The sequence below is a fragment of the Tachysurus vachellii genome, chromosome 14 (assembly GCF_030014155.1).
Source record: "Tachysurus vachellii isolate PV-2020 chromosome 14, HZAU_Pvac_v1, whole genome shotgun sequence".
NCBI lineage: Eukaryota > Metazoa > Chordata > Actinopteri > Siluriformes > Bagridae > Tachysurus > Tachysurus vachellii.
In genome coordinates this window covers 17,580,972-17,603,063 of record NC_083473.1, presented here as the reverse complement: position 1 = coordinate 17,603,063, position 22,092 = coordinate 17,580,972, and the positions used below count along the sequence as shown (strand labels likewise).

Genomic DNA, 22,092 nt, shown 5'->3' with positions numbered 1-22,092 from the left:
CACACTCTTATAAGGTGTAATTTATTAATGTGCAAAAAATTTCAGATTCTGAACATATTTGCTGTTAGCAACTTAATCGTAAAATTCTTAATCATCCCCAAGCAGTTTAATTAGGTCTGTCAGTCGGGTAAGGAAATTGCTGCTGTATGAAATAAATGTCATGTCGAGGAGTCGTTGTGATCTATTATGTTTACGCTCTGTTTGTTAGTCATTCTAGTAGCAAGATTTGGTTTTGCGGTATCAAAAAATATCAAAACAACAACAGTTCTCAGAATTTCATCATAATCGTTTCAGTGCCGTCTTATTTTTTTAGTTATTTTAAGTAGGTCGTCTGAACAATGATGGGCTCCTCATTCCTGGAAAGCAGCCTGTGACTAATACCAAAACTTCTCTTTTGAATGCATACGTCTCTTACGTCACCATCTTGACTGAGCTCAACCTAACCTGCATTCAAGGTTCTCTTGCTTCTACATATGCCAACATTTAACCAGACATATTTTTGTTTTAAGATGAAGGCAGTCATTCCACAGAAAAGAGTGTTTTTTCTTGCCCACAAATAAGGCTCATCATCATCATCATCCACTCCTCACAGATACATTGCTACATGGTTTGAGAATTCTTGCTTATGAACCTAACAGCTGAGATTTCAGCAGCTGAACTTTGTGTAATAAAAAGTCTGTCTTTTTCCTAAAAATAATAATAATACAACACTAACCTGTGCTACATCACTACTTTAATTGTATTACATTTCACAGATTTTACTTTATCATCACAGGGTAGTGGGGGGCACGGTGGCTTAGTGGTTAGCACGTTCGCCTCACACCTCCAGGGTTGGGGGTTCGATTCCTGCCTCCGCCTTGTGTGTGTGGAGTTTGCATGTTCTCCCCGTGCCTTGGGGGTTTCCTCCGGGTACTCCAGTTTCCTCCCCCGGTCCAAAGACATGCATGGTAGGTTGATTGGCATCTCTGGAAAATTGTCCGTAGTGTGTGATTGCATGAGTGAATGAGAGTGTGTGTGTGTGTGAGCTAGATGGCGATATTTACTGATTAGTAGAATCAGTCTTACACCTTTATACACAAAAATGACACATTCTTGAACTTTCTACTTCTGAGAAATGAAACGAAATGCTAATTATGAAAATCTAAAACCTTAATTTTATGCACTGTTGTTGTCACATGATTAGTTGATTAGATAACTGCATGAATGTAGAGGTGTAAACATGTGTTCCTAATAATGTGGACGGTGTGTGTATAATTAACTGTATTAGGAATAGTACAGAGAATTAATATATACTGTTATTAAAATGTTTTGCAATATAGATTATATAGTCCAACAAAAACTATGCTATCAACCAGGAATAAAAGGCAGTGTTGTGGAAATTGAATCACTGAACTAGTAGTTTTGTAATAGGTTTATATAATGTAATGTAATGTAATATAATATAATTATAATAATATAATGTAATATAATATAATAATATAATGTAATATAATATAATAATAATGTAATATTATAATTATAATAGAAAATTAGAAATATTACATTGGGGAGTACCTTCAGTTATGGTTCTGGAATCGACACCTTTTACTTGGAATCGAAATCGGATTCGACTCCGAAATCTCTGGACTCGAACTTGGATGTTTTAAACATTATGTTTTTGTGGATCGTCAAAAGATACGTTTCATGACTCGCAACGTCGTTTACGCATGCGCAGACGCTAGCGCAGGCGCAGTAAAGACTGTGCCGCAGCACCACACGTCAGTGTTATTTTTTTATGAATGAGAGTGGGCGGAGCTTCATTTTTGCAAACAATGCTCTTGTAGACAACAGGGGGCGCGTTTATATATCTATATTACCCTTCCCCCCCCCCACTCTACGATCACCACCGCTACACTGAAGCTTAGAGGCGGAAAGCGGCGAAGAGGAATCTTGATGCTGTTGGGAACGTTTTTTACTTTAATGTAACACATATAGGGCATTTCCGGTTTCCGTGTTTACGCATCCTGGACCTAAAGACGGACGAGCGCGAGGCATCTGACATTTACTAAGCAAAGACGAGAGGCTAGTTCATTAGGATTTTAAGGAGTCGCCAAAAAAACTGTGGGTGATTGTGTAATTAAAGAGGCTCTTGAATTGATGTGAAGGCTTGCGCGTGCGTGTGCGTGTGTGCGCGTGCGTGCGTGCGTGTGTGTGTGTGCGTGCGTGTGTGTGTGTGTGCGCGTGTGTGTGTGCGTGCGTGTGTGTGTGTGTGCGTGTGTGTGTGTGTGTGCGCGTGCGTGCGCGCGCAGGCATGGCACAGAGGCTCCGGTCTCCAGTCCAGCGACATGCAACTTGGACAAAATGCCAAGTTTGCTTTTAGCAGAAGAGCTATAGCGCTCACTGGGTTTTAAATCTCCCCCCTTTTTAATGAACTGCAATCCTCGTTTAATGGTCGCTAAAACACATAACTAGCCCGTAATCCGTCTTTTCCTGTAAATTCCTCGACGACTGAATAAATACAGGAAGCTATTTTTTTTTATTATTGCTATAAGGACCTGAAGGATGGCTGGCACTTTATCAGCAGAGGAAGAGCAGGTATGTACAGTGTCTCTTTACTAGGAATAAATAATAATCATAACCCTTATACAAGCTCAGTGCATCTGGATCTAGCAGGATGTCTGTATCCCTGTCAGGCCTGGTCTCAGAAAATAATTCAATTGATAATAATAATAATAATAATAATAATAATAATAATAATACGGTGGTCTTTTTTTCTGAGACCACAAACACCTTGCAGTGTGTCATTTGAATTTCAGCTCAAACTCAAACTTTCAGTATGGATGTAAGGTTATGAATATGAAATATGAACTGTTTGATGTTGTTGTTTTTTCCTTTAAAAAAAAAAATTCTCTACCAGTTTTTAGTGTCAACTTTTTCAACTTGGTTGTATTACATTCAGACCTACACTTAAATACAGCAGAGTTGGAAAGCTGATAAAAAAAAACATGAAGTCTGCATCGCAAATCAATCTCTTTCTTTCTCCCTCTCTCTCTATCTTTTTCTATCTCTCTGTCCTTTTTTTTATTTGTGTAGATAGGTAGACATATTAGCATGAAGAAACAGAAGCTCCCTATGTAGTGCACTTGTGTAGGAAGCAGGGAGCTGTTTGGGATTCAGCCTCACGAGCCGAATGTGTAGTTTTATAAAAATCTTTTGTTTAACCAATTGAAAGATTTTCACTTTTTGCCTCAGTGACTTTTCACATAAATAACTGTTAAAGACTGTATAAAGTCTGTGTTGAAAGTGGAAGGTATTTTCCTGTCACAGTAAACGGGCGCGTTTTAGCTACTACACAGGGCCTGCAACAGGAAACGGCTCTTATATAAGCTGCCTGGGTTTTTTTTCCCACCGTGTTTTACTAGCGAAGATAAAGTTGCTAGCTTTTTAAGTACAAAACACTTTGTAATATTAATTGAAACGTATTCTGGTCTCATCGGCATAATGGTTAACTAATGTGGGTTGTTTCCCCATAGTGCTGTGATGTACGTTGTTTTTATTCATTCTTCTTCCAACCTCTAACTTTTCCTGATAGCGGAAACATGTTTGTGTTTTTCCCCAACAAAGCAAACCTTTTGGCTTTATTTTGCATCTGTCAAACTCCTCTATTGGTTGGGAGAAAAAAAAATCCTCCGCTATTTTTCCCAGAAACTCTTCACACAAGAGACCAGCAGCTTTAGGAGAGGCACAAGATACTAGGAAGTGTGTGTGGGGTTCGCTGTGTGTTTCTCTCTCTCTCTCACTCTCTCTCTCTCTGTGTGTGTGTGTGTCTGTCTGTGTGTCTGTCTGTCTGTCTGTGTGTCTGTGTGTGTGTGTGTGTGTCTGTCTGTCTCTCTGTCTGTCTGTCTTTGTCTGTCTGTGTGTGTGTCTGTCTGTCTGTCTTTGTCTGTGTGTGTGTGTCTGTGTGTCTGTCTTTGTCTGTGTGTGTGTCTGTCTGTGTGTGTGTCTGTCGGTCTGTGTGTGTGTCTGTCGGTCTGTGTGTGTGTCTGTCTGTGTGTGTGTCTGTCTCTGTCTGTGTGTGTGTCTGTCTCTGTCTGTGTGTGTGTCTGTCTCTGTCTGTGTGTGTGTCTGTCTCTGTCTGTGTGTGTGTCTGTCTCTGTCTGTGTGTGTGTCTGTCTCTGTCTGTGTGTGTCTGTGTGTGTCTGTGTCTGTCTGTCTGTGTGTGTGTCTGTCTATGTGTGTGTCTGTCTCTGTTTGTGTGTGTGTCTGTCTGTCTGTGTGTGGGTCTGTCTCTGTCTGTGTGTGGGTCTGTCTCTGTCTGTGTGTGTGGGTCAGTCTCTGTCTGTGTGTGTGGGTCTGTCTCTGTCTGTGTGTGTGGGTCTGTCTCTGTCTGTGTGTGTGGGTCTGTCTCTGTCTGTGTGTGTGGGTCTGTCTCTGTCTGTGTGTGTGGGTCTGTCTCTGTCTGTGTGTCTGTGTGTCTGTCTGTCCCTCTGTGCTGTAACTATGTTTTAGACTGATCATGTCCAGCATCCATCAGCGTGACCTGCTGTATCATCCAGCTGTTAAAATCATTTCCCTTGACTAAGTGTTCCACTGTGGAATGTACCATCTCCCAGTTCAGCGGGTGTGTGTGTCTGTGTGTCTTTTAGAGAGTGAGTGAATGAGAGAGAGAAAGCAATAGGAAAATGAAAGCCTGAGACATGGGCAGAGTTGATGACGCACATCTCTTCCTGTTCACTATCGACTGATGCCAAAATAGACATCGACTGACGACAGGCTTATAGTTGAGTGGGTGAGGGTGTGTAACCATTCATGTGTACATGTTTGATCATGTGCAGGATATCTGCAATTTTCAGATTGATCACTCAGGTCTGGCAGGATGTAGCATTACAGTGGTAGCGGTGACCCATGGTATGAGATTTGAAATAATAATATTTGTAATTTGAGAGATGAAGTCTGTGAATGATGACGCTCACCTATTAAGTGTTTTTCCACATGGTCAGTGTAAAAAAAAAAAAAAAAAAAAAAAAAGTGAAACATTCGAACGTCTCCACAAACTTAGGCCAACAGTAATGGTTTAGCAACACAAAATCCTAACTCTGTACCCATGCCCTGTATTTTCAGATGTAAGGGTTTTGAAATTTTATCTGAAGTTGGGTTCAGAGAGCAGGACCTCAGGTAGCAGCTTGAAGGCTGAGGAAAGTTGTTAAAGTGCGTTTGTGCGTGCGTGTGTGTGTGTGTGTGTGTGTGTGAGAGCGCGCAATACCCTCACTAAGCTAGCCTTAGTTAGCTACTATGCATTGAGTCTCTGCAGACTTTAGTGAACTGAACACGTGACTTGCAGTAAGTTTTGTTTTAGTGCAAACTTCAGGTGGGAAAGTTCCTTAATTCTGAAAACTGCTGCCTTCACTGATGACGCTTCTGACTTTCGATTCTCGCTGACTCAATGCGATTTCCACACACGACCACAGAAATCTCTCATTTCCAGTGCGAGTTACATAAGAGCCCGGCCTGTTGACCCGCAGTGACACGAACCAGAAACATTCCATTAGGCCGTAAACATTGTTTTACTTTTTGCTTTCGAGGGTTTATGAAGCTCTCTAAACAGGATGAAAAGGAGAATTTGAATCTAGTTTTGTATTTCAATCCTCTGATATTGATTCTATGGATATTTTACACGAACACAGCATAATAATATAATAATTGTACAGATTAAGCTGTTTGTCAGTGACAGTGTAACAAGCTTATCATACACAAATAGTTTATAAATACATAACAATGTGTGTGCAAAATAGGGTTCGTCAGGAAGTGACTGAGAGCTTTGCTGACCTGCAGTCACACCATCTGGAGGCAGTTATGCTAGAATTAGCCTTCAGTGATGGTTTTTTTTTTTGTTCTTAAGATATGATTTTTTTTTTTTTTTTTTAAATGCAATTTCTGTGTCATTTCGTTCTTTAGAGGCATTTTAACATAGGATTTATACAGAAAGATATTGATATCAATTCTTATATAGCCGAATGTTTGTGCACCCCTAAGCTCCAGATTCATTCCCTCTATTGCTGTTATAATAAGCTCCACACTTCTGGAAGACTTTCTTCTAGATATTATGTGGATTAGTGATCATTCAGCTACAAGAGCTTTAGTGAGATCAGACTCTTGTGGTTGCTCTAACTTTGTGGCCACAGATGAGTGTGATGTTCTGCTGCCTGTGAACTATTCGCCGTATAATGTGAGATGGTTGATGTATTCTTTTGTATGTGTGAAAATTATGGAACTGTTCATACAAGTTAAAGGAAGTATGATGTTGTGCACCAGGGTCAGTGGTAAGGGCACTTTAACACACTTGATTGTGGTGCTGTTGATGAGTTTACATTTTACATTTACAGCATTTAGCAGACACTCTTATCTAGAGTGACTTACATTTTTATTTTAGTTTATACACCTGAGCAATTGAGGGTTAAGGGCCTTGCTCAGGCAACTTGGTGAACCTAGGATTCAAACCAATGACCTTCCAATTAGTAGTCGAACGCCTTAACCCCTGAGCTACCACACAGTTGTTCTTGAACGTCTAACCCATAAGGCATTACACTGCTGCAGGATCAGACAGGGTTACCCAATAGGAGTGTGTTGATGTGAGGTGATGTGTGTGTGGACTCTCAGTGGACTTTTACTCAGGTTTACTCAGGGTCTCTAAAGAACAGCACTATTTTTGTCCTCAAACAGGCTGGAACTGGAGACCCATTACTGTAGGGAGTCATTCTTAGATAGGGAGATGGGGTTTGATCATATCTACCATGGGGTGAGCTGAAATCCTAAAGTTTCTGCAAGTCCTTACATTTACAGCGTTTAGCAGACACCCTTATCCATAGTGACTTACATCTTATCTCATTTTCATACAACTGAGCAATTGAGGGTTAAGGGCCTTGCTCAGGGGCCCAGCAGTGGCAGCTTGGTGGACGTAGGAATCGAACTCGCAACCTTCCGATTGGTAGCCCAACACCTTAACCACTAGGCTACTACATCCCACATCCTTAGATTTCACCCTGCTGGATTGTTGCATTAATTTCACTGTCGTGAATTCACAAATCACCAAGCACACTGTAAACTTTGGTAAAAATTATTACTGTGGAATGAGTTCAAGTGTTCATTTGCAGATTGGATACGGTGATGTCTGAATCACAACAGACACTATCTGTAATGACTGAACAAACGAGAGCTTGTGTCTCACCGGAACTGGCTCATGTACTGCCCGTGTTCATGTGCCTGTGTTCTTATTAAAGCACTCTATTGTAGAAATGAAATCTTCTAAGTGCTTATGTATATCTCAGTCACGCTTCATCTGTATCTCTCCATCTTGTATGTGTGTGTGTGTGTGTGTGTGTGTGCGCGTGTGTGTGTGTGTGAGCGAGATAGAGAGAGATTATGGTTTTTCAGGAAGTGACTGAACATAGTTAATGTGTATTAGCAGTAAACCTGCCTTTTTCCCTCCCCTGCCCACATGGATATCTGAGCCTTTGCAGTAAACTAATCTCAGCCCACTTGCCTCATTCCACACACACACACACACACACACACACACACACACACACACACACACACACACATATGCACTGATCCATTTAGGCCTCTTTCAGTAATACTATAAAGAGCAAAGAATGCAGTCCCTTGAGACAGAGACAAGCCTAAACATTGAGCCATTTCTGTTAATATTATGTGAAATAAAGTGACTCTTCTGGCCTGGTGACATGCTACAGACTCAACACACGCACCATCTGTTCATTTAACACGAGTGCTCAGTTTTCCGTTTGATTTGTACATTTGGGTATTTTGAGTGAAATCAAAAGCTTTATTTTAATTCCTTATTAATGTGTGTGTGTGTGTGCGTGTGTGTGTGCGTGTGTGTGTGTGTGTGCGCATGTGTGTGTGTTCGGGGCCACCTTCCAGTCCAGTGAAAGAACTGACTGCTGATACTGCTGCATCTCCTGTTTTATAATCACAGCACAGAGCACTGGTTCCTCAGAGACACCAACAAAAGCCTTCTTTCAGAATAATCCCACTGATGATGCTCTTGACTAGCCGATCATCTTACTCACACAGGCAGGGTTTGTCCTGGCTATTTTTTAAAAAAGCATCAGATGGGGGTTTGCACCAGCTGCACCGGTTGCTCGATCGCTCATAAAGGAGTGTTAGACGTGGATATAAAATAATCATCTGTTCATCCACTTCATACATTTGACCGTCTCTTCAAAAGAATTTAAACGAGTAAATATTGCTTTGTGATGTTCTATTGATTTCACTCTTCTTTCTAGATCTTGCACACTCATGCCACAGGTTTTTCCCTGCGCCGTTTAGCTTCAGTAGCAATATTATGCTGCATCTGTCTTACCACAGAAGTTTAAAGCTTCAAACCTGCGGAAAAGTTCAGATCTTAACTTGACTTAAAATCACTTGTTGAGAAACCCATCCTAAGTTCCTCTGTAGAAATTCATAGGGATGAAGCGTTATTGGTCCGCTGTATTAACGGGAATCCTGCTGCTCCATGCTCACTTTCTGATCTAATCCATTTGAGGAGACTGGTTAATGACAGGGTTGCCAGATTGGGATGTTTTAGAAATCCTCATAAGTCAGGTGTGATAGCCTCTTGATTTAACTTTGTTCGATGTTATGTTATAAATATCCATAACCTTTGGTCAGCTGCACCGAGCCTCACCTTCGGACCTAACAGCTTACCTTGTTAATGAACAAAACCCTCCAGAATTGTACGTTCGTAAAATTTGTGACGCAGCATGCAGTTTTGTGGAAAAATTAGTAAAATTACAAGCACGGGATTCTTTATCCTTTTGAACTCGTCCCAGTGACGGTTCCAGTGTGTGGTCATGATGACACACAGAAACTGACTCAGAAAATCATATGCATGACGTGTAGCTGTGTTTCACCAGTTGTCTTCATTCTGTGATGATGTGATGTGATTTGGGAAAAGGATGGAGGTGTAAATTCCGGGACAGACAGGACGTTGTGTGCTTTGGTGAATGTAGGAATACTATTTACCTGTTTGATAGTGGATCAGAATTCCCCTGAATGCACACAGAAGACTTTGATTTTTAAGAATTGTCTTGGATTCGTTACAGTGGACAAACCCTGTGAAAAACCCAATCAGGCTAAATATTTTTAATTACTTTTTACAGAAAATCTATGTCGGTTAATAGTTTTGGGAAATGACAAAGTGTGTGTTTTGTGTTTGTGTGTGTGTGTGTGTGTACTAGTTATTTGCTTCAGTCCATTTGAGCCTTTCATTTAATTCATTTTTCTATTCACCACAATAAACTCAGCTTTTCCTACAGGGGTGTAGAGTTTTAATTTCCTGATAAACCCGAGTCTGTTGCATTGTATAAAGCTACAGTGAGAGTTCCTGTGCACAGCTTGATTAACATAGTTATGTAAAAAAAAAAACCTTATAGCTCCATTTGACTGTGCTCATTATTATGGTGAAAATCTGACCTGTCGGATAGATTAAACATCTCTTTGTAAACATTAGTCATCCAGAGCAAGCTTCTAAGATGAAGAATGATTATGAATATTCTCTCATTTCTGAGCTCATTGTAGGAGGTCTGAATGCCATGATGTGCCATGCCATGAATGTGGTGTTGCTGTGTTTCCAGGCCACAAAGCAGTTCCTGGAGGAGATCAATAAATGGACAAGTCAACATGGAGTCTCTCCGCTGACCTGGGACGTGGCCGTAAAGTTCCTCATGGCACGAAAATTTGATGTCCTTCGGGCCATAGAGCTCTTCCACAGCTACAGGGTATGTACAGGGTTTGTTCTTTCATTTACATTGTTGTTTCCATAGCAACAGCGTATGCACAGGGACTCATATGGCAGATGCTCCACATAGACTAATAGTAAAATAAAGTAAAATAGTAAAATAAAATAAAGTCGTTGATGTGTTTTTGTTCCTAGACCTTTTTATACTGCTTTTATGAAAGGAGTCTACAGTGCGAGCGCTTTGAAGCAAAGTTTCCCCAACTGAGGAAATGTCTTCAGGACAGAGGAGTTTACACTTTATGACTTCTTGGTTAGATAACAAGCTGTGAATTTAGGTGCGAAATGGAAGGGGAAAAAAGAGAGACAGAGAGAGAGAGAGAGAGAGAGAGAGAGACACAGAGTACCAGAGAGAGAGGGAGACAGACAGACTGGCAGAGACAGAGAGAGTGGCAGACAGACAGACAGACAGACAGACAGACAGACAGACAGGCAGAGAGAGAGAGAGAGAGACAGACTGGCAGAGACAGAGAGAATGGCAGACAGAGAGAGAGAGAGAGAGAGAGAGAGAGAGTGGCAGACAGAGAGAGAGAGAGGCAGACAGAGAGAGAGAGAGAGAGAGTGGCAGACAGAGACCGAGAGAGAGACCGACCGAGAGAGAGAGTGGCAGGCAGGCAGACAGAGAAAGAGAGAGAGAGAGAGAGAGAGAGAGAGAGTGGCAGACACAGACAGAGAGAGAGAGAGGTGGAGAAGAAGGTGCTTGTTAAGATATAACTAATATTCTTCTCATTTTCTTTTTATCATCTGTAATAAATGTAATTAAATAAAAACTGATCATTAGGGAAATATTAATTGTAAACTGTTAAAATGTGTGATTTGTTGTTCATTAATAACAAACATTTTATTTGTTGTTTAATTTCTGTGGTATAAGCAGAATAACCCACAACAGACTGCACAGGGTTTTCAGTACCTTTATTTACAGTGCGGTTATTTATCTATTTAAAAAATGCCAGTAATTCGAGACATCAGTATCAGTCTTTACATAGAAATAGAAAACAATATAATATTAGACAATATAAGTTCTGAGTGACTTTGGCAAGGGTCAGATTGTGATGGTTAAATAAAAGCATCTCAAAACAGCAGGTCCTGTGAGATGTTCCTGGTGCAGTGATCATTACCTAGTAAAAGTGCTCCAAGAAAGGAGATCCGGTCAACCGATGACAGAGTAATGAGCAACCAAGGCACACTGATACCTGTACGGTGTAAAGGCTAGCTCATCATCTAGTCCGATCCCACAGAAGATCTCACAGAAGGTCAGAAAGGAGCCAGCACTCTCAATCAGGCCCCTTTTCCACCAAAAAGAACCAGGTGCTGGTTCAGTGCTAGCACTGGTGCTGGTTCAAAGTTGGTTCCACTGGCGAACCTTCTAAGAACCGGTTTGCCTTTCCACCGGCTAGAGAGCCGTCACAGAGCCGAGTCTGACGTCACTGTATACGTGTCACGTGTCCCAGCAACTTTAGCTCAGCAGCGGCAAACACAAACACATCAACAATGGCGGATGTTGCTTTACTGTTAATGCTCATGGCTTTGTGAACCTACATTAACACCCAAACGCAGCGAATCAACGTGTACATGCAGCTGTATGTAATCTGTATAATCTGTTATCGAGAAAGTACATAACGTTATTTTATCATTAACACAGAAAAAAGGTAGCCTTAGCATGTAGCTACTTACTATAATGTGTGCTTAAAGTAAAAAAGTGTTAAACATTAGTATACTTAAGCTACATTATCAAATGCGCTAACAGTAGCCCCGCCCCCAGCCCCTGACACAAGCGGTTCTTAAGTGTAGACCAGCGGCGTTTTGGTGCTACTTAAGAACCACTTTTCCTGGTTCAGAGCCGGTGCTTTGGCTGTCGAAACAGAAAGAACTGGTTATAAATTAGGCTCTGGCACCGAACCAGTACTCAAACTGCCTTGGGGGAAAAGGGGCACCAGAGCATCACAGCTTGCTTGTCCATGCTGACTTCCTATTTCTCAAATATGTACTCGTTATAAAGTCTACCGGATCTAATATACGAGTACTGACTCCTAATTCCATGTTACCCAGTAGAAGATGTTTCTTTTGGAGGCTGCTTCCTCTCAGGAGTTTTCCCTCATCACCGTCACCTCTAGCTCGAGTATTACAGATCTCAGTCAAAATTAGCGTTCAGGTTTCAGCTGCTTTGTGACGTCCATTGTGATCAACAACGTTCAAAGGTATCAACACTCTTCTGATTGGCATGTGCAGTGAAAATGGACACTAATCACCGCTCTTACGCTTTAACAGTCAACACAAAGGAAATGCTGTGAACTAGGAACAGACACATGGATCTGATTTCTTCTTCTAGGCCGCGCAAAACGAACGACTCGATTCTGGCAAGGGCTTAAAAAGGAAGTAAGCGGCTGTGTGTGTGTGTCTAATTGAAATTAAACGGAGTCATGAACATGTAAACATTAAAGTCTTTGATCAAAATGGAAACATGGTGTAGTTGTTCCTGTCGACGTAGGCGAGCACCTGTGTGACGAGTACGACCGTGCAGATTCGCTTTAAACCCCGAGCCACGTCGAAAGCATCGTTTCCTGATTTCTGCTGAAACAAATGCTTGACTTTGATTTTCTTTTAAAACTTTTTTTAGATAGATTTGAAAACTAAAAGATTTTTACACTTCACGTTTGAATCTGACTCCGTTTGAGCCAGACCCTAATCTAATATCTAATGGAAGAAAGCAGTCCTGAGTGTAACCGTTCGATTGGATCTTCTCATACAGCCTGGTGCACTAACACCTTATGATTTATTCATAATGAAATGATGGCTGTTTATTTTGTTTCCATGTAGCGCTGCTGAAACCAAGGGATTTTGATGCAGGGGAAGAAAGTGCAAGTAAATCGTAATCCAATCGGCGTTAGGTCGGTTCGACTAGGAGGAGAGAAGTGACACTTCTCAAAGCTTTTCCTGCTGCTTTGAGAGCCGTCGCTCTGCTTTAATATTGTAGCTGTCAGAGTTATTGTTTATACAGGATTCTGTCAAGACCTGCGTGAGCCTGAATCCTAGTCAGCATCTCCCTTAGGAAAGCCTGCATTTCAGACTACAGCTTTTCACAGCACTATAATAATGATGTACTGTATGTCGGTATTAAACGTTCGTTTCCTGACCATTTCCCGTAATCATCATTTACATGAATCTCACAATGTACTGATGAGAAAATAGCATCATCTTAACTTCTTCTTTCCTGTTTTTGGTGCAATTGACACTCCTTTCTCTGTTCTCACTTCTGGTTTGCTGTGCATGTGACATTTCACTCCGTTATTTCTCAGCATTAAGACAAAATCTTTTCTTTAAACTATATGTTCTATGTGTAGTTAAGTAACAACTGCTAGGAAGTTACTGACCTGCCGTTTCTGGGGCACGTCAATGCAGCTGTAATGCAGCAGTCTTCCATTCTTCCAGTAATTCAGCTAAGCCACTGCAGAGCACACACACACACACACACACACACACACACACACACACACACACACACACACACACACAGAGTAACTCTTCCTCCTGTAATAGAGTGGCATTTATTTTCTCCTTATTGACTAGCCTTTATTATTTGTTCTAATTCATCGATGGATTGCTAATAAATACGTACATTAAAATAAAATAATAAAAAAAACTTTTAAAACTTACCAAAATAGCAAATCATGCCAATTTGTAAGCATTGTTTATCATTAGCGAGTCTCTTTATCTGTAAATTTAAACAAACTCTTATAGGACATGATCTTTCTTCCAAACCCACTTTGTTCTCCTCTGAATACCATTAATACCATAATCCAATATTTTCTGTGAAAGAGCTACGATAAAATGTTTATATCCAATGAGTCATTGGACTTTATGTTCTTGCTGACAATACATACAAATACTTTTATATCAAAACACTTAATCAATTATTAGCGTAAATTTCTCTTCACAACCTACTTCATCAGTTTTTATTTTTCGTACCGTGTGTGTGTGTGTGTGTGTGTGTGTGTGTGTGTGTGTCTGTCTGTGTGTGTGTGTGTGTGTGTGTGTGTGTGTGTGTGTGTGAGTGTGTGTGAGTGAGGGGTGTGTGTGTGAGTGAGGGGTGTGTGTGTGGGTGTGTGTGTGTGAGGTGTGTGTGTGTGTGAGGGTGTGTGTGTGTGTGTGAGGGTGTGTGTGAGGGTGTGTGTGAGGGTGTGTGTGAGGGTGTGTGTGTGTGAGAGGGAGTGAGGATGAACACATTTGCCCCAGGGATCAGTAGAATGACCAACACTGGGGGACAAGAACAAGTGCACTCGGGTTCGAACCACAGCAAATGCGATCAAAGAGATAAGTGATGAAAAACCATCTAAGGCAAGATTTAAACTAGAACAAAATAAGATTTAATGTATAGATGATCTGCTGCTACTACTGAAGATTACCTACAGGTTTTGAAATCTAAGTGGGTGTAGGATGGATGGATGGATGGATGGATGGATGAATGCATAGATGTAGAGGGAGAGATGTAGTGACCTGTATAGATAGTCAGACGCATTGCTGGATATGGATGTAGAGACATCGAAGGATGCATGGATGGATGGACAGATATGTACATATAGAGAGAGATGGACTGATAGAAAGTACAGAATCAGAATCAGATTTATTGGCCAAGTGTGTTGACACACACAAGGAATTTGGTTCCAGCAGTTTGTGACTCTCAAAGGTACAGACATAAATAACACTATACTATACAAGAAAACAATGCAGACGATGAGAAACAATATAGACAGATGGATGGATCGATGGATTAACGGGCTGATGGATGGATGGACAGATGTAGAGATAGATGGACAGTGATGTATGTATATTTAGGTGGATGGATGTGTACGTAGATTATAGAGAGATGAGAGATGGTTGCATGGACAGATACATAGATGTAGAGAGATAGATGGCTGTGTGGATGAATAGGTGGATAGATAGATGTACTGATTTGTAGATATATAAATACAATAATCCAAAACTAAATCCAAACGAATCTTCCCGTGTCTTTGTATAAGATGTAGTAGAAAACGTGGCATCTCTGGAAAATTGTCCGTAGCGTGTGAATGCGTGAGTGAATGAGAGTGTGTGTGTGTGTGTGACCTGCGATGGGTTGGCACTCCGTCCAGGATGTATCTTGCCTTGATGCCCGATGACGCCTGAGGTAGGCACAGGCTCCCCGTGACCCGAGGTAGTTCAGATAAGCGGTAGAAGATGAGTGAGATGAGTGAGTGAGAAAATGTGGTGTTGTATTAAAAAGCTGTCAGTGATCACGTACTGAACAGATGGCAGCAGGACGCGTGGGCTGGAGCCTCCGGTGGAAAGAAAAATAAAGTAAAAGACATGGTTTTTCTTACTGTTTTCTTTAATCCTTCTGTGGTTTTGTTTTCTAGAACTTTTCATGTTTATGCATTTTTGTTTCTGAGTGAGTCATTTCTAAGTATTAGCCCTGGTTAAGTCTGAGCTTCATAAAGAGTCAACTTCTATGTCAAAGATAGGGTTATTCCCATGAATACAAACTGTGTGAGGAGATTTGTGTGTAACAGAATTCCAAAATATGACCATATACTGTACTGTACGACTAAAGCTTAAACTTTTAAGGGGTGTTATTCCAGCTATTAGCATGATTACATGCTAATAGCTTGTGTATGTGTGAACCTAGTTCAATAATTTTTATCTTTTTTGTGACAGGAGACGCGTTTGAGGGAGGGCATCGTCAAGCTACAGCCCCAGGAAGAGCCACTACGCTCTGAGCTCCTTAGCGGAAAGTTCACTATCTTGGTGAGTATCACTTCAGTGAACATTTTCCTCATTGTCTTTATTAGAAACGCTCGAGCCGCCATCGGTGATCAGGTGATAACTATGAACTAGACAGATATCATGTTAAAGCTCGTGCTAGTGCGAAGCTCCTTATAGTTATACAGTTAAAGAAGGGAAATGATTTCTAATCACACTCTCCGTTATCACCCAGATGAGGATGACTTCTTTTCGGTTTCTGTTCATGTCGTCTCAGGGAGTTTTTCCCCACCACGGTCACCTCTTGCTCACCCATTAGGAAGAAATTTAGAAACCTGACTTTATATTTCTGTAAAACTGCTTTGTGACACTGTCTAATGTGAAAAGGAGGTTACTATATATTATGATAATGTAGAATTGATTAGGATTAGGCATGTTGATGATGAAGGCTTCCGTGTCCACACACACCCTAGATGCGGGTTTGACCTGTTCGTCTGTTAGCTCTCACCCTTGTTATATCTTAAATATTTCATTTTTGACTGTATATAAGATTAGACTAAAGAGCAACCAAGAAAAAAAACAAAAAAAAACTGCTATTAATGATCCACTGCAAAAACTTCTATCTGGGCAAGTAAAATGATCTTGACCACAATTTTCTGCTATTTCTCCTTATTAAATTATTCTATAACAAACCTGAGACCATTTAAGCCTCAAAGCTTAAAACCTTAATGTCTTTTTCTATGGAGAGTGGAACTGAATTCTAAAAATTCAATAAATTTTATTTTGCTGGAAATAAACGATCTGCCAATAAAATACAATAAAAGCTTGGAAGGAATAAAAATCTCAAACAGGCTTAAGCTTAAAACGCGGTAAGAGAGAGAAATCTTCGCAGAATTTTCCTATATTTGAGAGATTTTTTACTGGCTAGGAAATTGTGGTTTATCATCAACAGCAGAATTTTTTATAAAAAAAAAAAAAATAAAAAAAATATTTATTAAAAAAATAAAATAAATGAAGAGCTAAACCAAAGTAAAGAGCTTAAATCTCTACCTCAGTGTTCAGTGAGACCTCATCAGATTCAGTGAGACCTCAGGAAACAGTAAGAGGTTTTTTAATCAGACTGCGCGGTAGCTGGAAGTCGTACTGTATCTCCGCTGGTTTACGCTCTGAACCGTTCTGTCAGTTAAGAGGAGAGATGAGATTTCAGTGGGAGAGATCACCATGTCTTCATCAACCGTGAAGGGTTTTTATTTAGTTAGTTAGTTAGTTAGTTAGTTAGTTAGTTAGTTCGTTCGTTTTTGTAATGCTGTGATAAGGATCTTATGACAAAACAAGTATTTATTCAGCACGCCTTCATAATCGAGGCCACGCTGTATGCAAACTTCTTCATTTACTGATATTGAATCGATTCCTGTAGCTCTTAAGTGGATCGTTTGAACGGCAAACCACAAACACAATTACTCACCGCACAGCAGGATGTAATGCGCACGTCGAGTCGAAGTAGGAAACTTCAAAGCTGCCTGTGAGTCATGAGGATGCTTGTCAGGTCGATCAGCATGTTCACAGGAAGTACAGGAACTGTCTGTCTGTAGTCAGGGTGTGTCGGTGAGGAAAGCGGTAAGAACGTCCATCACAAGCTGGGCTCACGGCCTTTCAAAGCATCTTGTGGTCACTTTTGTCATCACATTCGGTCAGTAGCAGGGTTACCAAAAAGTACCAAAAGTCAAGGCCCGAAACTTGACAATACCAAAGCGAAGGCTGAAAATTCTGGCTGTTGGTTGACATTTTAAACTAAACCCTCAGATTAGAGGATTTAAAATCTGTCTGCAAAACGATTGTAACGCTTACTCACATCATCCCCACTTTTTTTTCTATTTAGAGAAGACAGAACTGCAAAAACATTTATTATTATTATTATTATTATTGTATTTTTAGAACTTGCACCGATGAGCCATAATATTAAACCCACTGACCGATGAAGTGAATAACATTTTGATTTTTAAGTTGACATTTTATTGTCATGTGAAGAAAGAGAGCTTTGAGCATCTGTACACAATGAAACTCCTATGCTACATTTATACACTCCAACCGAGAAGTGTGTAAAATGGTATAAATTATTAACATGTGGTTATGTGGTACATAACTTCTAATAAGTACTTGGACATTCAGAGACAGGTCTCAGTACAGTAATATGATAAAGTGCATGTCATGATACTTACAGCACACCTTCAGAGGTCTTCTGTAGTCCATGCCACTGACTCTCAGCTGTTTTGAAGGCACATTGGTGACCTACATGATATTATTAGGCAGGTGGTCTTAATGTTCCTGACTTCTCCGACACTCTGTGTATACGCCAGCAGAGCTTGGGGTGTGACAGGATGTCAGTAAGCATGTATACTGGAAGAGAGTTTGCATGGCTGGTTTGCATGTTCGGAAATATTACAATTTTAGTTAGAACGCCAAAAAAACAAGCACTGAGTTTATCAGCAGTATAACCAGCCAGTGAGTCTACATGTGAAACTGATAACACTGGAGACTGGGAGGTCGTCTTTTTCTCACAATTGGTCTAAATGAACTTTTAACCCAATGAATGCAGCATATACACAGAAAGATCTCTCTCTCTCTCTCTCTCTCTCTCTCTCTCTGTCTTTGTCTTTATCTTTTTTGCTCTGTTGCTGTCTCTCTCGCTGTCTCTCACTCTTATTGTCTCTCTCTCTTTGTCTGTCTGTCTCTCTCACTCTTTTTGTCTCTCTCTTTGTGTCTGTCTTTCTTTCTCTGTTGCTGTCTCTTTCTCTCTGTCTCCCTCTTTGTCTTTCTTGCTCTGTTGCTGTCTCACTTGCTGCCTCTTTATTTATCTGTCTCTCTCGCTGTTTCTCACTGTCTCTCAGCTGTCTCTCACTCTTATTATTGTCTCTCTCGCTCTTTGTCTGTCTTTCTGTCTCTCACTTTTTGTCTCTCTCTTTGTGTCTGTCTTTCTTTCTCTGTTGCTGTCTCTTTTTCTCCGTCTCTCTCTCTCTCTCTCTCTCTCTCTCTCTGTCTTTCTTGCTCTGTTGCTGTCTCACTTGCTGCCTCTTTATTTATCTCTCTCTCGCTCTCGCTCTCTCTCTCCCTCTCTCCCATCCTCCAATCCCCTGGATTGATCGATCAGAGTGCTCTGTTCCTTTCTTCCTGTCCTACATCCTGCCAGTAATATTTATAGCCCTTTATCCCCTCTGTCTGAGTTCATACTTTAGCCGCCTGTGAGTGTTTTCCAAACTCGGACAAATGTAGATCCAAAAGTAGCTCCACAGCCAAATTATGTGTGCGTCAGCATAGCATTGGTTTATGTTCCAGTCCTTGTGGAAAGGATGAGCTTGAAGTGACTGTTTACAATATGTTTACTGTAGAGATGAAAGTGCGGATGTTGTATTTGGGACATGGACAGAGCTGATGGGTGAAAGAGTCTGTGACATGAATGTGTTCTCTTGTAGAATTATGTCCAAGATCAGTAAAACGTTCATTTTGGACAGTGTTTGAATGCATAACCACTAAAGCTCTGTTCCTGTCTTCTGCTCTTCTGCCTCCCTGTGGACATTCGAAGAACATCGCCTGTGAGGCATGATGTCATTTTCGATGATGTCATTTTCTAATTCTGTTTCAGGAACAAGGCTTAATTTAAATACTGATTTCTGAGTTCTGTAACATCTGTAAAGCTATTAGTCCCACATAATTCTCACACAAGGAGATCTGTTTGCATATTTCATAGCTAATGCATGTAGAGTTTATGAATGTGTGCGTTATCTAAACTCAAACTCGTAATATCTACCCTATTTAGGGAGTAAGGGACCCCTCAGGTGCCTCCATTGCTCTGTACACAGCTAAGCTGCACCACCCGAATAAAACAGGCAACCACGTGGTGCTCCAGGCTCTTTTCTACCTGCTAGACAGAGCGGTCGAGAGGTCAGTGTGAACTGTTTTATATTCATATACAGCTGTCATGTGTGACACAGGAAAAAGAGAGATGTCTTTAGGTTGTACGTCTTTACACTGTTACTCTATATTTAGGAATGTATTCAAATGATGAATCAGTATATTCTTCTGTATGAGTGCCAGCTACACGTTAAAGCGCACAGACACACACACACAGGCAGAAGAGCTGCCAGCTGTAAGTGGTTAGTCTTTGGTTGCAGTTTCGAGACGCAGAGGAACGGTCTGGTCTTCATCTATGACATGGCTGGATCGAACTACACCAACTTCGAGCTGGACCTGAGCAAGAAGATCCTCAACCTGCTCAAGGTTACTTTCATTAAAAAAAAAATTCTTAAAAATTCTAAGAAACACACTTTGACTGGTTTGTGGGTGATGTGTGGGTCCAGGAAAATGGCCATAATTAGCTTAACAAATGCTGCGAGCTTGTAGTATTAAATTCTGTAATATTACAGAATCACCAGATTCATAGATTATATGTTTTAAACATCTCTGCTCTGTGAACTGTGTGCTATAGAGCTCGTCATGTCTGAGGCTGTAGTTTCTCCTCCCGTCTCTGTGTGTAGGGTGCGTTTCCTGCTCGGCTGAAGAAGGTGTTCATAGTCGGCGCCCCCGTTTGGTTCCGAGTGCCCTACAACCTATTGAGCCTGCTGCTCAAGGAGAAACTCAGAGAGCGGGTACGTACGTGTCCGACTATCTAACACTCTGTGCAGATTTGTGAGGTGGACAAATCATGAGCAAGTTCATAAACTAGTCCACTGGAGAAACAAGAAAGCATTTTCGAACTTTATAGAAGCGCTTATTGAGCTCCATAGACGTGCTTATCAAGCTCCATAGACGTGCTTATCGAGCTCCATAGACGTGCTTATCGAGCTCCATAGACGTGCTTATCGAGCTCCATAGACGTGCTTATCGAGCTCCATAGACGTGCTTATCGAGCTCCATAGACGTGCTTATCGAGCTCCATAGACGTGCTTATCGAGCTCCATAGACGTGCTTATCGAGCTCCATAGACGTGCTTATCGAGCTCCATAGACGTGCTTATCGAGCTCCATAGACGTGCTTATCGAGCTCCATAGACGTGCTTATCGAGCTCCATAGACGCGCTTATCGAGCTCCATAGACGTGCTTATCGAGCTCCATATACACGCTTATCGAGCTCCATAGACGCCCCGTTTTGAACTCTATAGACACGGTTAGAGAACTCTATAGACACATTTACTAGTATAGTTATGACCTCCATAGACACACATGTTTATTATAGTCCACCCATGCAGAAAGAAATATGAACATCACATAACAAATAAAGCTCTTTTTATTGATCAAAAATGCGACATTAATAAATAGGTCATTGTTTTTTTTTTTCTTATAATTTGTTTAGCAAAAGTCTATAGGCAGTAAAATCTTTTCAGCTATTACTTGTAAACACTAAAAGTTGTTCAGCTTTTTCCTGTTCTCTTTTCTTGATTACACAACTGCCTGCAGCTGTTTTATTGCATTTATACTGCATCTGCAGGTCCAGATAGTGAAGATGACCGATCTACGGCAGCACCTTCCCAGGTCCTGCTTGCCTGAGCACCTGGGCGGCTGCTTGCCTCTGGACGTCCATGGCTGGAACCAGCGTCTGCTGACGGAGCAGAACGGCCGTGTGGATCCTGTCGATGAGCTGCTGGGCATCCCAGTGGCAACCTCTGCGATTCACGTACCAGGCACAGATGCTATGCGACTCCTCGAGTTCACGGCTCACTTGGCTCGGGCACAGCGATGCGGAATTTACCACGAGTATGAAGAGCTCCGTAAAGAGCCGCCCTCCGGAACCTTCCACTGTGCATTGTGAGTAAAGACGTGCTGTTGAACAAACCCGCCTGTGTCAAAGACCTGTAACCATGATGGCTTGTCAGTATAGTGTTAATTTCGTCACCTATTTTTAATTTAGTCTTAGTCTTAGTCTTGTGCCAAATGTCCTTGTTAGTTTTAGTCATATTTAGTCATTCACATATCTTTTTTTTTTTTTGTTAGTCAAGTTTTAGTCGACTAAAAGTCTCGTCATTTTAGTCTAGTTTTAGTCAAAAGAAAACTCAAGGTATCTTAGTCAAGTTTTAGTCAAAAAATTTTTCTTTTTAGTCTTAGTCTAAAAAAAGTAAAATTACTAAAATTACTAACTAAAATTAGTCTTTTTAATAAACATTTAATAATGTGTTATTTTAAAAATAACACATTATTACTGAGATTATTACTGATAAACATTTCAGTAAAAAAAGTGTTTCACATATGTTTCACTCGAACTTGACTGCACATCACATTTTTTACTTTATTGATACTACTTTTAATCGTAATGCAAAGACCGGTCATCGGGACATAAGCTGTCATGTACAATAAAAGAGCCTGCGCAGTGACAGGAAATACATAATGTAATATATATGTAATAAAGGAAATGTATAATTTAACACAAAAAGCCTGCCTACACCAGGGTGGACCTGCACTCAGGAGTTGTTTTTTTTTTTGAGCGGCGTGTGGACGAATTGTTTCTACGCACACACTAAACAGCGCGAAGCCGCAAACTCGTTCTGAATATTTTAAAGGCGTAACAGCTG

General features: G+C 40.8%; 1 protein-coding gene and 1 long non-coding RNA gene across 2 annotated transcripts in view; one reads left to right on the top strand and one right to left on the bottom strand.

The window, feature by feature from the left end:
• Positions 1–7: 7 nt before the first annotated feature.
• LOC132857517 (uncharacterized) lies at positions 8–1,696 on the bottom strand. Its single transcript, XR_009649552.1, has 2 exons — positions 1,555–1,696; positions 8–965 (listed from the first exon to the last, which is right to left on the bottom strand). It is a non-coding gene; the product is annotated as an uncharacterized LOC132857517 (long non-coding RNA).
• A 175-nt stretch (positions 1,697–1,871) lies between these two features.
• Positions 1,872–22,092, top strand: part of ptpn9a (protein tyrosine phosphatase non-receptor type 9a) — a 29,811-nt gene continuing 9,590 nt past the window's right edge. Inside the window, exons 1-7 of the mRNA XM_060886472.1 lie at positions 1,872–2,574; positions 9,636–9,779; positions 15,488–15,577; positions 19,347–19,471; positions 19,702–19,807; positions 20,065–20,175; positions 21,015–21,331. Coding sequence (XP_060742455.1) covers positions 2,542–2,574; positions 9,636–9,779; positions 15,488–15,577; positions 19,347–19,471; positions 19,702–19,807; positions 20,065–20,175; positions 21,015–21,331 — 926 coding nt within the window. The 5' untranslated portion in view covers positions 1,872–2,541. The remainder of the gene's footprint in view (positions 2,575–9,635; positions 9,780–15,487; positions 15,578–19,346; positions 19,472–19,701; positions 19,808–20,064; positions 20,176–21,014; positions 21,332–22,092) is intronic.